We start from the raw sequence: 16,359 nt of genomic DNA, 5'->3' as shown, positions 1-16,359 counted from the left end.
CCACTTGGCTCTAATCAAACTGAAAAGTTACATGGCTAGATTTTTACAAGTAAAGTTCACTGAAATCCTAAAATGTTCAATAAAACGATGTTCATCTAAATTCAATGTTATCAGATCAATCTAAAAACCAGCCAAGGATTAACCTACATAACATTGACTATGCCTCGAGCATTGAGAATGATTAATTGACAAACGGATACCAGCTAAAACCTTTGAAGTTACAACCCTTATTTGCAGGTGCATGGCAGTGCTTCAGCAGCTGATAACAACAAATGTTACCTCTAAAATAGTTTCTTTACTTTCCAAATTTTCTTTTAACTTATCTATCCCATCCATGTGTTCTCTTTTCTTCTCTTCGTAATGTCTTTTATGATGTTTACATTTTCCAACCTCTGTATCGATCCTACTTAATTCATCCTGGTAAGATAATGCAGATTATTATTACAACTGCAAAATTGCAACAAATTAAAAAAAGCTGGAAAACTTTCCACCATCAATAAACACCTTTATTGAGTCAGCCTCTTCAGCTATAACATTTATCTTTTCCTTCATCTCTTTATATTTCTGTTCAGCCTCATCCAGCGTTTTTCGGTGTACATCCATATTCTTTCTGGCTTGCTCTAACTTCTCCTTGTGTGACTCTATTCTTTGGCAGATGTCTTGCATTTCTTCTTCCTAAATTTTGGTTTGTGATGAGAATTAAAAGTCAAGATGAAGGAAGTCAGTTATCACTCCTATCTAACCTTATTGGTCAATCTCAACATTTAACCAGATGAAAAGAAATATCACTATTTTGTTGGAAAATATTTGTAATTGCCACATACAGGTTTGACATAATTTGTATATAGACGAGACACTTACTAGTGTAGAAATATCCACAGATTGAGGTTCGTCCACATTCTCTAAATCCGTGATTTCTAGCTTTATTTTTGTCACACTCCCCTAAAAACGAAAAAATAATGAAACTTCTGCTTTTTATGGAAAAATAAAGGTCACATTTAACTTGTTACAAACCTGGATTTTCCTGATTTGCATTTGTTTTGTTTTCATATGAGTCTCGTTTATTTTGATTTCTTCCCCCACTGAATGCAATTGTTGCTGAAAATGTGATACCTGAGCCATTTTATTGTTCACTTCCAATTCCAGCTGACTGTAACACAAAGAACCTCAATAGCAGTTTTTATTTTTAAAACAGTATTGTTAAAACATTTTGCCATACACCACTTCATTAAACTACAATAAACCGTAGTTAACCTCCCATTAGTCTATATTATCTTTAGAGTCAAATCTAGATTAGAATTATATATTACACTAGACCAAGTGGGGAGACAGGGAAGGGGAGAGGGTGCCACTCACCTCGGTCCCGTGCCACCAGCACTGCAGCCAGAGAGAGCTGTGGACCCAAAGCCCCTCCTGCATTGGTCTAACAACCCCCCCCCCCCCACCCACTCCATCCACCCTTCCCCGCCCCTCCCCCCCACCCCACCCCCATAACCTTCCCCCCACCTCAACCTGTTTGGAGCCGTTGGATTCTGCACACGTATTTTAAGTCGAAATGCATTGAAAACGCCCGATCATGTGTCTGGAAGCGAACGGCGGCTTGCTAAGGGTCCCTGCCGTTTGTACCATCGCAGAGGCGAACTATCGCAAGTCGAACCATCGTAACCCACCTCCCCCCACTTGGGCGACATGTATTAGTGAACGGGGAGCAACTGCGCAGGCGCGGAGCTTTTGGCGATGAAAGGGCCCCAACTGCGCAGGCGCAGATATGTAAAACTGCGCATCCATCATTGGCTGTCACTCCGGCAGGTCTCATTGTGACGTCATACGCGGGTGATGGCCAAAAGGAGAGAAAAGTGATTTTTTAAACTTTAAAAACTGATTTTGAAAGATTAAAAAGTGATTAATAAAAAAATAACATTTATTCCAGCCCCAGGACAATGTCATGCTAAAATTGTCATGCTATCGTGTACCTTTTTGGCTGTGTCCAGGCACAAATATATTAATACACACACGTTTTTGGGGGTTTTGGGGTTGTGTGATTTGAATGCCTATTTAATGCTTTTATTGTTGGACTGTGTTTTTGGGGGGTTTTTTGGGGTTGGGTAATTTGGGTGCCTGTTTAGTGCTTTTATTGTTGGACTGTGTTTTTGGGGGTTTTTTGGGGGTGTAATTTTGATGCTTATTTAATGCTTTTGTTGTTGGACTGTGGGTGATTGAATTAACATTTTGTTCAAGATGGCCGCGCCGTTGTGTTTGGCTGCCTGCCACTGTATGTTTCTTTTTTTTCCTAGTCAGATGTGCAGCACTTTGGTCAACGTGGGTTGTTTTCAAATGTGCTATACAAATAAATTGACTTGACTTGACTTGACAAACAAAGTTTTAGTAATATACTAGACCAAGTGGGGCCCATTCCTCGTAGAGGGGGGAACAGGGAAGGGGAGAGGGTGTGACTGAGGAGCCCACTCTCTCCTCCCCCCCTCCCCTTTCCGCACTCTCTCCTCTCCCCGACCCCCCATTCTCTCCTCCCCCACCGCCACTCTCACTCTCCCCCACCCCCCCCTTTCCCCACCACCCCCCTTTCCCCCACTCTCTCTTCCCCCCACCCCCCATTCTCTCCACCCCCAGCCCCACTCTTATTCTCCTCACTCTCTTCCCCCCACCACTGCTGTCCCCCTTCCCAGTCCCACTCTTCCTCCCACCCCCACTCTCTCCTCCTCCCACCCTCCCCCTCCCCCCCATTCCCCACCAGCCTCCCTCCTACCCCCATCCTCCCCTCCACTCACTCGCCCCCCACACCCACTCCTCTCCGTGGAGCCGATGGCGGCGAAAGCCACTTACCGAGCATGCAGGGAGGAGGAGGGAGCGCCAGACTACTGGAGACGGGCAGCGAGGCGGCGGCTGTGGCCTAGCCGAGCTGTGATTATTACTCACGGCGGTTGTGGGGGAGAGGGGAGAGAGGAGAGGGAAGAGAGAAGCGAGGGGAGAGAGGAGAGAAGCGAGGGGAGAGAGGAGAGGAGAGCCCCTGATTGCGGGCGGGCGGCTCCGCTAACGGCGTCCATCTTGTTTGTGCGAGTGAAGAGAGAATCTGTGCGTGCCCTATGGTGACATCATACGCACAGCACCCCTTGGAAAAATGTGTTTAGAAATGAGATTTTTGAACTTTAAAATGTCTCTAACTTAAAAAATATAAGACCAATTTAAATAAAACTTGTTATAAACTGTCGCCGCGAGAGTGGTGATTAAGGTGGCGCAAAAATTGTGGCGCTATGGTTTACCGTTTTGGAACAGGAAGGAGGTGTCGAAAACCGCCACAACAAATGGTAAGAATGCCGCCAAAAGGCTCATCGTTCTTTTTGCATAGATCTCGAAGAGTTCTATCCACCGCTTCAAAGCTCTCTCTCCTAATCATCGGGCACTCATCCCAAACAATCAGTCTCACACTCCTGATCAAATGAACCATGTTGGAGTTCTTCTCAATGTTGCACATTGTATTATCGGTCACTTCGATGGGTATCTTGAATCGAGAATGTGCAGTTCTTCCACCAGGCATCAATGTAGCTGCTATACCAGAGGATGCTATAGCAAAAGCAACATCAACTTGACCTCAAACTTTGGAGGATCAAATTGGTGAGAATTGTTTTGCCCATTCCTGCTGGTGTATCAATGAAATACATTGAAGGAACATTCCTTTCCAAGCAGCTGCACACATGGTCATACACTGCTCTTTGCTCAGCATTCAGCAGAGGCTCCTTCTCTTCAACAAATCACTGCTGTTCAGGTCTATTGTACTGCAATTCACTCAGCAATTCTGGATTGTCACCATCAAGATTCATCCTTCCATGTCTTGGTAGTGGCACATGAAAGTATCCCAGTGCTTTGTTGTAATTGACAAGCTTGTCTTGAATATACAACAGAGCCTGATCATGATGCCTCTCATCAATCATGATATTTGGATCATCGATTGTTCTCCGTTCTCTCTGAAGGTAATCTTCAGACATTGAATTCTTGAAGCGATCCCTTAATTGTTGAGAAGTGTTGATCTCAGCAATCGTCAGCAAAACAAACAAATCTCTTATTGCTTCGGGGAGTCTTGCCCGCTCAGCATCTTTCATTGTCTGTTGCCAATGGTCATCAGTTTGCAACAAACCTCTTTCTATGCAGACGTCTTTGAAGGAAGGAAGAATATGTCCGTCATGCGTCCTCGATGAATCGAAGGATACTTCGTGATGAAAAGCAGTCTCAAGTAGTAGAGGTTATATCTTGGAGAAATGATACACTCGTCCTAGAACGTTGGTTTCAAAAATACCTGGAAGATCTTCCACCATCTTCCCAACCTTCCTTCTTTGCCATTTCTTATTGTTCCATGTGTAAAATCGGGGTACATCAGCGTAGTACAGTGTTCTTGCAAATTGATCTCAAGAACACAATTCCATGAATTCAGTTAAAGTTGTTCTCGTGATATCCTCATTTCTCACCAGCCGACCAGGATCGACTCTGATGACGACTTGTTGTTCTTGTGGTAGATGTACCTGGAGTCGAATGACAGCGGGGCGTCTCTCATGAGTTGGCAATCCAAGAATTGATCCCACTGCTTCCGACAGACCAATGTATCTGCCAGTAAAGTACTGTGCAATTTCGCCATCCCTGTTAACTCCAAAAACTGCTTGATCACTCCACTTCAAGGTGTACTTGAACATGTATTTGACCGACTTTACAGAGGAGCATATCTCAACGTGGGTGTGACATTTGAACAACTTCAAGAGTTGAGCATTACAGGGCACCACCCATTCAGAAGTAATAGGTTGATCCCGGTGTCCTTCTTGATGTCCCTGAAGTCCTCCCATATCCGGAGATCGTCTCCTGTACAGAGGGTGTGACTCATCTCCACACCTTGTGCTTTCGATAAATGGGTTCGGGAATCTCTTTCTGCATCTTCCATTCTTCCAACATGGAGAGATGTGGTCGCAGTATGGTTCATGAACAGACCTCCCAACATTTGGTTTTACAAATTCATAATTTTGATGTCCAAAATTCGGAATTTGACATCAAATTCATAATATGGCGCATAATGCAACTTTTCAGCAAAAAAATGCGCCTACGTGTTGTGCTACATTCATGTGTGAAAACCGACTATTTTTTCCAACAGTCTGCAGTTCTTGGACTATATGTACAATGTCAGGCCTATCATGAGTATATTCTGCTATTTATAGAAAGGTTATTATTTATAGAAAGGTTATTATCGTTTTTCTATTTTGGTTTTTCCGTATACATCCCAATTCTCTTGATATTGAATAAAAGAACAATGACCATAAAATTATGACTAGGTTATGAAGAGTTTCATTTAAAACTACGCGTACCTAATTTCATTGAAGATAGACTTGCTCCAGTGGTCTTCAACAGCAAATCACAATGGCATGGCGGGCGGCGAAGCGAGGACCGGCGGGCGGTAAGGTGAGGCCAGGCCCGGGGAGCGGCGAGGCGTAGCTTGGTGAGCGGCGAGGCCCGGCGAGCGGAGTAGTCTGGCAGGCGGCGAGGCGAGGCCCAGGCGGGCGGCGAGGCGAGGCGAGGCCCGGGTGGGCGGCGAGGCGAGGCCCGGGCGGGCGGCGAGGCGAGGCAAGGCCTGTCGAGCGGTGAGGCAAGGCAAGGCCCGGGGAGCAGGGACACAAGGCAAGGCCCGGCGAGTCAGGGGCCCGGCGAGCGGCGAGGTGAGGCCTGGCGAACGGCGAGGTGAGGCCCGGTGAGCGGAGAGTCCTGGCAGGCGGCAAGGCAGGGCCTGCCGAGCCAAGGCCCGGCCCGGTGAGGCGACTCGAGGCCCAACGAGCTGCAAGGCCCAGCCCCGCAAGTGTAGCGGCGAGAGAGGCCTGGTGAATGGCGAGGTCCGGCCCGGACTGGTGACGTTGGGCGAGCGGCGAGGCCAGGCAAGAGGCGCGTGGCGAGGCAAGTGTCAAGGCATGTGTTTTCCGGAAAAATGTGAGGCAAAATCGGAATGGCAGAAATGAAATAAGAAGGCGGAAGCTTTCTGCCAAATTCAGAAGGGTTCGCAGGTCTGCATGACCTCGGAGTTCTTCCTCCCTCTTGGCATGATATTAAAGAGATAGGTATTGATTAGTTGAGGGGAGGGGGGATAAAGTTGGTGGAGGGGGGATGGAGTGTGTGAGTGGGGAGGGGAAAGTTGATGGAGGGGGGATGGAGTGTGTGAGTGGGGTTCTTTAAAACAACCTTAACTCAATTTCAGTTAATGTTTGGGAGGTTTGGGGGAGTTTTTAAGGGGGGGGTTATCTTTAACAGCTCAGCAGCAAATTAAATCTTTATACAAAAACTCTGTTTGTTCCGGAACTACAGCCAAAGCGGTACACGATAGCACGACAATTTTAAGCCCACCTTACCGTCGTCCCGTGGTCTTATTGGATGACGTTTCATCGAAATAGATGTTATATATTTTAAAGTTATTCACATTTTAAAGTTTAAATCTATCTAAAGGGGGTGAGAGGAGTGGGGGCCGGAGGGAGGCCGGGCCCTGTGCGAATGCAGGAGGGGTTTGGGCCCAGCGGGTCAGCCTGGTCTAATTAGTCTGACCTTTAACTGCTCGGCGGCGGCTCCGGGACTGAGCGGTGAAGGAAACGCCCGTGGCTGAGAGCAGCAGCAGGAGCGGCGGCGATGATGATGCTGAGTGGCAGCTCGAGGCTCAGCGGCGTCGGAAACGGGGCTGAGTGGTGAAGGAGACGCCCGGGGTTTAGAGTGGCGGTGATGGCGGGGCCAGGGCTCCGGGGCTCAGCGAGGCGGCAGCGATGGAGAGGCTCGGGCCGGAGCGGCAGCGGCGGCCATGGTGGAGACGCCCGGGGTTTGGAGCGGGAGCGGCGCCACGATGGAGACACCCAGGGTTTGGAGTGGCAGTGGTGATGGCGGGGCGGGGACCCCGGGGCGGAGCGGCGGCCATGATGGAGACGCCCGGGGTTTGGAGCGATGATGGCTGGGACCGCGGGACTCAGCGAGGTGGCAGCGATGGAGACGCCCTGGGTTTAGAGCGGCAGCGGGAGTGACGGCCATGATGGAGACGACCGGGTTTGCTCCACCCACTTGGGCCGCGGAACCAAACGGGCGTCTGGCGGGAAATAGCATGACGAAAATGACGACCTTCCCCCCCAACTGCGCACGGCAGTCACCCGGCGGCCATCTTACGTAAGTGTAGGCGCTGGTCTGGCGGCCATCTTAGACGAGGACCAGCCCCCAACTGCGTATGCGCTGGTTTTTAAAACCTTTAAAATGTGAATAACTTAAAAAATAGAACACCAATTTCAATAAAACTATAATTTTTACCATTAAAGTGACGACGGTGAGCCTAAAATTGTCGCGCTATCATGTACCGTTTTGGCTGAAGTTCAGTCACAAACAAGATAACAAACGAGAGTTTTAGTATATAGATATATATAGATAGATATAGATAATATAGATTACACCAACAATTGGGCAGCGCAGTGGAGCAGCTGGTAAATTTCCTGACTCACAGCTCCAGAGACCCAGATTCGATCCTGACCTCAGTTACTGTATGTGTGAAGTTTGCACATTCTCCACGGTGTGGGTTTCCACCGGGTGCTCCTGTTTCCTCCCACATCCCAAAGACATGCGGGTCTGTAGGTTAATTGGCCTCTGTAAAAATTGCCCCTAATGTGTAGGCAGTGGATGAAAAAGTGGGATAATATAGAACCAGTGAACGGTAGGCATGGAGCTGGTGAAACAAATGGACTGTTTCCATGCTGTATATCCAAATTTAACTAAATTTGAAGCAGTACTCAGTCCCTCAGTATTCTGTCATTCAACAAGATCATGGCTAAGTTCATCTATGCCAATCAATGTATTTATATGTATTGGGTGGCATAGAAATATAGCAGTTAACGCTACTGCTGTGGGTTCCAAGCCACCAGGTTCCATCCTGACCTTCTGTGGTGTCAGTATGGAATTTACACGTTACCCCTAGCCCTGTGATCACATACATTTCCCCCAGGTTCTTCAGTTTCCTCCCACATTACTAAGGCATTCCGATAGGCTAACTGGCTAATGCTAATTGAACCTAGGGTAGGCAAGTCGTAGAATTGGGGCAGAGCGAGGGGTAAAGATGGGCATGAGGAAAGGTTACAACTAAAAAAGTGATGAAATGGAATAACCAACAACCTCAATTCAACAACGCATTATGTACAAAAAAATGCGGTACAATTAACGAATAGGAATTAAGAGCCAGGAAACCCAAGTTACATACAAGACTAATAAGGTATTCAATCCCAGCTGTGGAGACATTGGTATAGTTGTCTCGTTGTAGGACACAGATTTTTTAAACCATGTATTGTGCTTTTGTATGTAATTTATTGTGCTTTTGTATGTAATTTATTATGCTTTTGTATGTAATTTATTGTGCTATTGTATATAATTTATTGTGCTTTTGTATGTCATTTATTCTATGTAATGTCTTGTCTTTTATCTGGACCCTGAGTCTGTAATAAAGTAAAGTAAGTAACTTCTCACTTGTCCAAATGTGGAATGATCTATTCGCTTAAGATTTTTTTTAAAAGTTACATCTGCTGCTTTCAAACATCAGCACTTATTCTGAACCAAATTGAACATGCATTAGGCCAGAGAGTAAAGGAATGAAATGCAAGGATATTTTTGGCCTATTACCCCCCCCCCCCCCAACCCACACAGGCTGGAATACCACAATATTACATATTTACGAACCTGATCTCTGCTTCCACATCACTACCCAAGTATCGTGCCCTGTCCATTTCAGAAGAGTAATAGCGATTGGTAAAAACCTGGTCACCTGCAGCGGTGAAAGCTTCTCTGCAGTTTAAGGGTGGTTTTTGCTGCTGCATAACTTCACGAGCTCTGCTGTTGTTCTACAAATAGAAAGATAAATTACAAACATTTAAGTTTCTAATGTCATCTATAAATTTGCAATAAATTCATCTGGACATTAATGATTTGCAAGCATTAGCTTAGCGAGAAAATCTGTACACAAGATGTGTATAGATAATGCGTATACCATTTATGTAGGAAAATAACTGCAGATGCTGGTACAAATCGAAGGTATCACAAAATGCTGGAGTAACTCAGCAGGTCAGGCAGCATCTCAGGAGAGAATGGGTGACGATTCGGGTCGAGACCCTTCTTCAGACTGATGTCAGGGGGGCGGGACAAAGAAAGGATATAGGTGGAGACAGGAAGATAGAGGGAGAACTGGGAAGGGGTAGGGGAAGAGAGGGACAGAGGTACTATCTAAAGTTGGAGAAGTCAATGTTCATACCGCTGGGCTGCAATATGTAAGTATCATACATTGTGCCTGTAATTGTATTATGCACAGAAAATTAACTTAAGAATTAGGGTATGTTTGGCACAATATTGATTTACACGTGTATTCCTTTTATTTTAAAAGTTCAAATGTTATTTAATGTTTCTTTTCTAGTTTATTAATTTATTTATTGAGATGATAACCAGTGTTTGGAGGATGCAAATTTCCCAGGAGAGGTACAGAAGCAATTTGTGAACCTCTTGCACATTTGTTTAGTTTAGAGATACAGCATGGAAACAGGCCCTTTCACTCTCTGAATCTAAGCAAACCATCAATCACCCGCTCACACGAGTTCTACAATAACCACTTTCTGATCCACTCCATACACACTAGAGGCAATTTAGAGGCCACTTAACCTACATATCCGCACATTTTTGGGACATGGACGGAACAGGCACTTTTGATGAAAGTCTTGCTCAAGATTTGCTACAAATACTGAAAGATTAGGAAATACAAATATTTCCTGAGTTCAGAATTAAAATTATGCAAAATAGGTGTATGCTTCTTCACAGACTGTGGCTGGGAAATGGACCTATATGCACCAACAGATCAAGTGACTGCTGGTCATATCAATACAGAAGCAATGAATATCAGTGACGACTTTAGAAACGGAGGGATGCAAACAGAAAAAAAAATGCTGGAGTAACTCAGCAGATCAGGCAGCATCTCGAGAGGGCACAGTTAGGAATTGTTTCTGGTTGGAATTCTTCTTCATTCTGATTCTAGTTGGGGAAAGAAACCTGGAAGAGAGGTGGGGATAAAACAAAGCCAGGCTAATAATAGGTGGATATTGTTGAGGGGAGTTGGTTGGTAGATGGATGGACAAAGGCTCGAGATGCAAAAAAAAGAAAAAGGTTATGAGATAAGGAGAGAAGTGGTCTGAAATGCAAAGCAAACGGAAGGTATATAGGTGGAAGGTGATTTGGGGCTCTTGGGGGGAAGAGGAGGATAAAGGGAGCAGGACAGTGGGAGAAATGTGTGTGCATCCAGATGGGACACAGGGAAAAGAGGGAGGAGAAAAGTGTGGGTTGTTACTTGGTTACCTGAAATTAAAATATTCAATAGAAGTTTGATTCTGCTCTCACCTTACATCTCATAAAACAATGTGGGCTGACGACAGACAAACACGAGGAGTTTGTACATTCTTTCTGTGACCACGTGGGTTTTCCCCGGCTGCTCCAGTCTCCTCCCATACTCAAAAGACATACAGGTTTGTTGGTTAATTGTCTTCGGTAAATGAAATTGTAAATTGTCCCGAGTGTGTAGGATAGTGCTGGTGTATGGGTCGGCGCACTCAGTGGGCCAAAGGGCCTGTTTCTGTGCTGTATCTCGAAAACTAAAGTGCCCCAGCACAAGAAACCCAGCCACTGACCTGCTCTTGCAGCCACAGTATTTATGCGCTTGTACACTTGACCTTTTGGACAATAGTAACACCCAGGAAGTTGATGCTGGGGGAATTTATTCATGTAATGCTATTGATTGCCAGAGTAAGTGGTTAGTCTCTCTTGACAGAGATGCTTACGAGCTGGTACTACTGGAGCACAAATGCCATTTACCACTTATGAGAACTTGTCTAAATGTTGTGTATGTCTTGCTGATTGCAAACGTTGGCTTTTTCATTTGATGAGGTGTTCCACATAGAATTAAATCTTGTGCAGTTATCAGCAAACATCTTCATTCCTGACCTTATCAGTGAAGGTCATTGATGAAGTAGCTAGCGTGCTGGAGCTTATATGACAGGCCTCGAGCAATCATGACCCTCTTCCTTTTCACAAGATCTGCATCTGTGTTTTCCTTTTGATGCTAATTAACTTGAGTTTTCTAGTGTCCCTTAATGTTACACTCCATCAAAGGTTGTATGGCATATCTTAGTGACAGCTTTAACTAGATTTGGAGGGCAGGTCTTCAGTACTGCAACAGCAATGTTTTTTTACCCCATACCCTTTGCTGTATCTAGTGCTCTTAGATATTTTTTGAAATCAGATGGAGTGAATCGAATTGGCTGAAGACTGGCATCTGAGATGGAAGGGACTTCAGGAGAAAACTAAGGCGAGTCATTTATTTGAATCCTGGGTAAATCACCCGTAGAGTTGCATGGAACCACTCCAACTCTGAAGGTCTCGACCCGAAACATCACCCATTCCTTCTCTCCAGAGATGCTGCTTGTCCCGCTGAGTTACTCCAGCATTTTGTGTCTACCAACTCTAAATTAAGCAGACTCACTTGTCAAACTACTCTAACAAATGGAGAACATGGGCATGCAAGGATTCATCAGCATTATGTTGGGAAATACTCTTCTCTGTACCAACAGCAACAATCGGACGGCACAAGATCAGAGTCAAAACCATATGGACAGGATTACAGAGATGGGGATGAGGAGGAAAGAGTTAACCTTTTTTTTAAACAACTTAATGTCCTTCTAAACCATTTATTGTGTTTAAAGTTTAATTTGGAGCGATTTTAATTGTCTGAATATCATATATTTAAAAGATGTAACAAAGATTTCCCCCCCACCCTCTGCCACAAACCTTGTTTCCTCTTGAATACTGCCATGACATTCTAGGAATGGGGTCTTAGCCGTATATAAACATAGCACAAAAAGTAAGGAAATTTGTGTTTGGTAGATTATTTCTTTGTTGTAACAATGCTTCTTGGCAATAAATCTTATACCGTTGGAAAGCCTGTTTATTTCCCTTTTAAATGGCGCCACATTTGTAAGGAACATGCATTTGTGGGATGAGCAGCAGAGCTGAGTTTATGGGTTGCGCCCATGAAAAATTTGCCAAAACTTCTCTGCCAATGCCAAACAGCTTATTCTGCTGTTGCTATTGACTCTTGTTTTGAGCTTCTGGTACCCCCATGTGCTGACAATCAGGTGTCTGATTGGCACCTGATTGGCAGCATCTGTGAGCATGGGCCCTGCTACAGTGGTCAGTAGGTGTCTGCTCCAAGAATCGGCATGCCACGTTTGACTGATCTGGATAGGGCCCGTGCGATAGGGCAACTTCAAGCTGGTGTTCCGCAAAACCAAGTTGCGGCATTATTTGGAGTGAGCCCTAGTACCATCTCCAAAGTGAAGGCCAAGTTCCATATAACGGGGGATGTCAGAGACAGGCCGCGAAGTGGGCGTCCCAAGAAGACGACACCCGAAGAAGACCGTTTCCTCACCCTGTCAGCACTTAGGAACCCTAGGCTGTCTTCTACAGATTTACAATCAAGGTTTGCAGGACGATATGGCCGACGGCTCTCTGCCCAGACAATTCGGAACAGACTGCACGCAGCCGATCTCCGGTCTCATAGGGCTGCCAGGAGGGCTGCCAGGCCTGCCATGACTGCCCTTCACCGTCAGGCCCGTTTGCGCTGGTGTCGGCAACACGTGCACTGGAACCTGAACATGTGGAGGAACGTTATGTTCAGCGATGAGTCCAGATTCTGCCTACGGCAGTTGGATCATAGGGTCAAAGTGTGGAGAAGACGCGGAGAACGCTATGCTGATTGCTGCACCGATAGAGTAACATCTTTTGGTGGAGGCAGTGTGATGGTGTGGGGCGGTATCTCCCTCACTGGAAAAACGAGGCTTGTCATCATTGGAGGCAATCTCAATGCAGAGAGATATCAAGATGAGATTCTGCAACCAGTGGCAATCCCATATCTCCACAGTCTGGGACCGAACTCTATCCTCCGAGATGACAATGCTCGCCTCCACAGAGCAGGGTTTCTCAGAGACTACCTCCAGAATTTGGGAGTGGAGAGGATGGAATGGCCTGCCAGCAGTCCTGACCTCAACCCCATTGAACACTTGTGGGATCAGCTTGGGCGTGCTGTTCGTGCCAGAGTGACCAACACAACCACGTTGGCTGACTTGCGACAAATGCTGGTTGAAGAATGGGATGCCATCCCACAACAGTGTGTGACCAGGCTGGTGACCAGCATGAGGAGGAGGTGCCAGGCTGTTGTGGCTGTGTATGGTTCTTCCACATGCTACTGAGGCTCCTGTTTATTAAATTAATAAATTGTTAAATTGCCAATATGTCTTGTTTCTTCAGACTTCAATCATCCAATCCACCAAACAACACCGAACAAGAGTCAATGGCAGAATAAGCTGTTTGGCATTGGCAGAGAAGATTTGGCACATTTTTCATGGGCGCAACCCACATACTCAGCTCTGCTGCTCATCCCACAAATGCATGTTCCTTACAAATGTGGCACCATTTAAAAGGGAAATAAACAGGCTTTCCAATGGTATAAGATTTATTGCCAAGAAGCATTGTTACAACAAAGAAATAATCTACCAAACACAAATTTCCTTACTTTTTGTGCTATGTTTAGTTTGAGGTCTCTTATCCAGCCTAGATAAAATGCAAACAGCCAGCCACAACCAACTCGACACAGCCTAATAACACCAGGAGTGACTTTACTGATGCACCACAATATGTTGTATGTATTCATGGACCCAAATAGACAATAGAATGGTCAAACAATTAGTGAATGCAGCATAACAATTGTCCTTGCTTCCAGTATCATGAATATAATTAGCCTAACCGCAAATGAGGGGAATTAAACAATTTATTAAGCTGCCCACCTATTAATTATGGATTATGACAAATTGCCAAAGTTTTGAATGAGTATATAAATGATATTCCACACATTCCATTTGATCCATAACTTTCAACATTAGAATTAAACTTGTGCCATGCCTTATATATTTTTGTATTTGGGCCTAAAAGTATGGAAAATATAAAAACAGCAGGTTTTTTATCTTCAACATGGCGTAGTCTGGTATTTAAAAAGCTTCCAAACTTTTAAACTACCACATTTACAATTGTAATTTCAGAACAGAGAAGAAAAGGCAGACTTACACTGATCAACAGAACTTTTTCAATACTTCTCATGTCAACCAAACAGTTGGCCACCACTGGATTATCTATTTCCAAGGCATCAAGCACTGTCTGGAAGTCACGATGAAATGCAGCTCTGCAATGACAAAAATATTATATATTCAAAATTCAATTATCGTTTCCTAATGAAGATTTATAAATAAAAATGTAGAAAACTGTCAATTTTTACCCAATAATACAGGAGCAAACTATGCCTCTATTAGAGACAAGCAATTATTATTTTTCTTTACATTCACAAAATCGAACCCTGACCATTTGTAGTCATTTCAACATAATCCCCCAAAACAATAGACTCTTTCACGCTTTCAATGGAAACAACAACGTAATTGATGTTGTACACCCTTGAGTAGAATGAGTAATTCATTAATAACTAGTCTTGTTTTAATTAGCAGGCTGAATTTTTAATCAGTCACAATGACAATCAAAAATTAGCAAACTTGGAAACATACCTGTCTTTTACATTGTACACTTGATTTGAAAATTCACATACATTAATTTGGGGTCGTCTTCCCGAGTTGAAGTATTGAGACATCAAAGTCTGCAGTACCTGCTCATCTCTGTAATTATCACAGCAAAATGAAAGCAGTAGCATTTTTAAACAACTTTCAACTGCCAAAGCATATTCAGGATATTTTAGTCTGAAGCAAGTACCTGCAAAGAAAAGAAAATTTATTCATATAGCAATTAATAATCAACACTTTTTAAATGATTTGTTAATCCCAAAACAATGAGATATCCTAAATCCACTCATACCTCCTGCAACAATTTGCATTAACATTACTACACTGCCTAATAGACAAAAAGCATTGCGAATTTCAATTGAATAATTGAAGATCCTATGGGAATGCAGTTGGATGGTTAGAACTCCTTAATGGCTCCACGATTTAAGATGCATGACATAAAAGTACAAGATTTCAAGTAAATCCTTGGTCTGCATCGAATTTGCTCTTGATAGAGGCAGTAGAGCCACAATAGACACAAAAAGCTGGAGTAACTCAGCGGGACAGGCAGCATCTCGGGAGAGAAGGAATGAGTGACGTTTTGGGTCAAGACCCTTCTTCAGACTGGTTAGGGATAAGGGAAACGAGAGATATAGACAATGATGTAGAGAGATAAAGAACAATGAATGAAAGATATGGAAAAGAGACAATATCCTAGGTCAGTGAGGGAAATAAAAATATGATCAGGGGTCTTTTAAAGGTGTACCCAAGGACTAGAGTAACACGCATGGAAAAGTGGGCAAAAGGAGGGTCAGATTTACCTACAATATTTCCAACAGCAAATGGTTGACATAAAGTCTTAGTTGATTTAAATAGATATCTGAACATGTCACTAATTAGTGCTTGCAATTAAGTGTGTCAATCAAAGCCTTAAAATTATTGCCATAACTATAACAGGGATTGCTGTCGTATGTACACTTACTAAATGGCGATTAGCTATTTATAGATTAAGTTATTGCTTCTAACTGCAAATTCAAACTTTGCATTGAAAAATTGTATTGCAAATTTAATGGCAAATGTCTATATTTGTTCAAAATAATAATGCAGAAGCAATGTGCGGCCAAGCTGTGTGGTGAAGAAACAAATTACTAAATGTGTATTCCCAGTTTTCACAATTTTTTAATGATTGAGGAATGTTCAGGCCAAATTTGTTTCTTCCTTAAATTCATCATGAATATATTGCTGACAACTATACTGCACTGCTGTTTTTAGATCTAAGTGTGTTGCACTCGCCCTATCCTGGAGATGTGTTGCACTCGCCCTACCCTGTTCATAAGATGCCCACGACCAAACATTTTCTTACGAATTCTTCCAGTAGTGCAAATATGAACTGTTAGTTAAACACTTCTTTATTTGTTTACCAGGCATTAAAGACACGACTTAACTATTTTTTTTGCATGTTTTATACCATTCCTCAACATGTTTAAGTCCCAACTCACTGCCTTCTATTTACTCTTGAATACTTAATTCATGGTTTAAAAATAACAGTTAGTTCATTGGCTCATTTCCTAACATCTTAGTTTCAAAAGTTCAAGAGTGTTTTATTGTCACATGTCTTGAAACGGAACAATAAAGTTCTCACTTGCAGAAGCACATATCTCAATTCATCACATAATAC

General features: G+C 43.8%; 1 protein-coding gene across 1 annotated transcript in view; it reads right to left on the bottom strand.

Moving 5' to 3' along the window:
* The window catches only part of LOC144593554 (structural maintenance of chromosomes protein 6-like), a 59,686-nt gene that overhangs the window by 15,313 nt on the left and 28,014 nt on the right, over positions 1 to 16,359 (bottom strand). Inside the window, exons 15-21 of the mRNA XM_078399285.1 lie at positions 14,691 to 14,892; positions 14,203 to 14,317; positions 8,731 to 8,891; positions 1,015 to 1,150; positions 862 to 942; positions 505 to 675; positions 280 to 417 (exon numbers count right to left, since the gene is read on the bottom strand). Of these exons, the coding sequence (XP_078255411.1) occupies positions 280 to 417; positions 505 to 675; positions 862 to 942; positions 1,015 to 1,150; positions 8,731 to 8,891; positions 14,203 to 14,317; positions 14,691 to 14,892 (1,004 nt within the window). The remainder of the gene's footprint in view (positions 1 to 279; positions 418 to 504; positions 676 to 861; positions 943 to 1,014; positions 1,151 to 8,730; positions 8,892 to 14,202; positions 14,318 to 14,690; positions 14,893 to 16,359) is intronic.

Source organism: Rhinoraja longicauda, chromosome 5, assembly GCF_053455715.1.
Source record: "Rhinoraja longicauda isolate Sanriku21f chromosome 5, sRhiLon1.1, whole genome shotgun sequence".
In the NCBI taxonomy this organism is placed as follows: domain Eukaryota; kingdom Metazoa; phylum Chordata; class Chondrichthyes; order Rajiformes; family Arhynchobatidae; genus Rhinoraja; species Rhinoraja longicauda.
The sequence above is the reverse complement of the archived record's forward strand: the minus strand, read 5'-3'. Positions and strand labels throughout refer to the sequence as shown.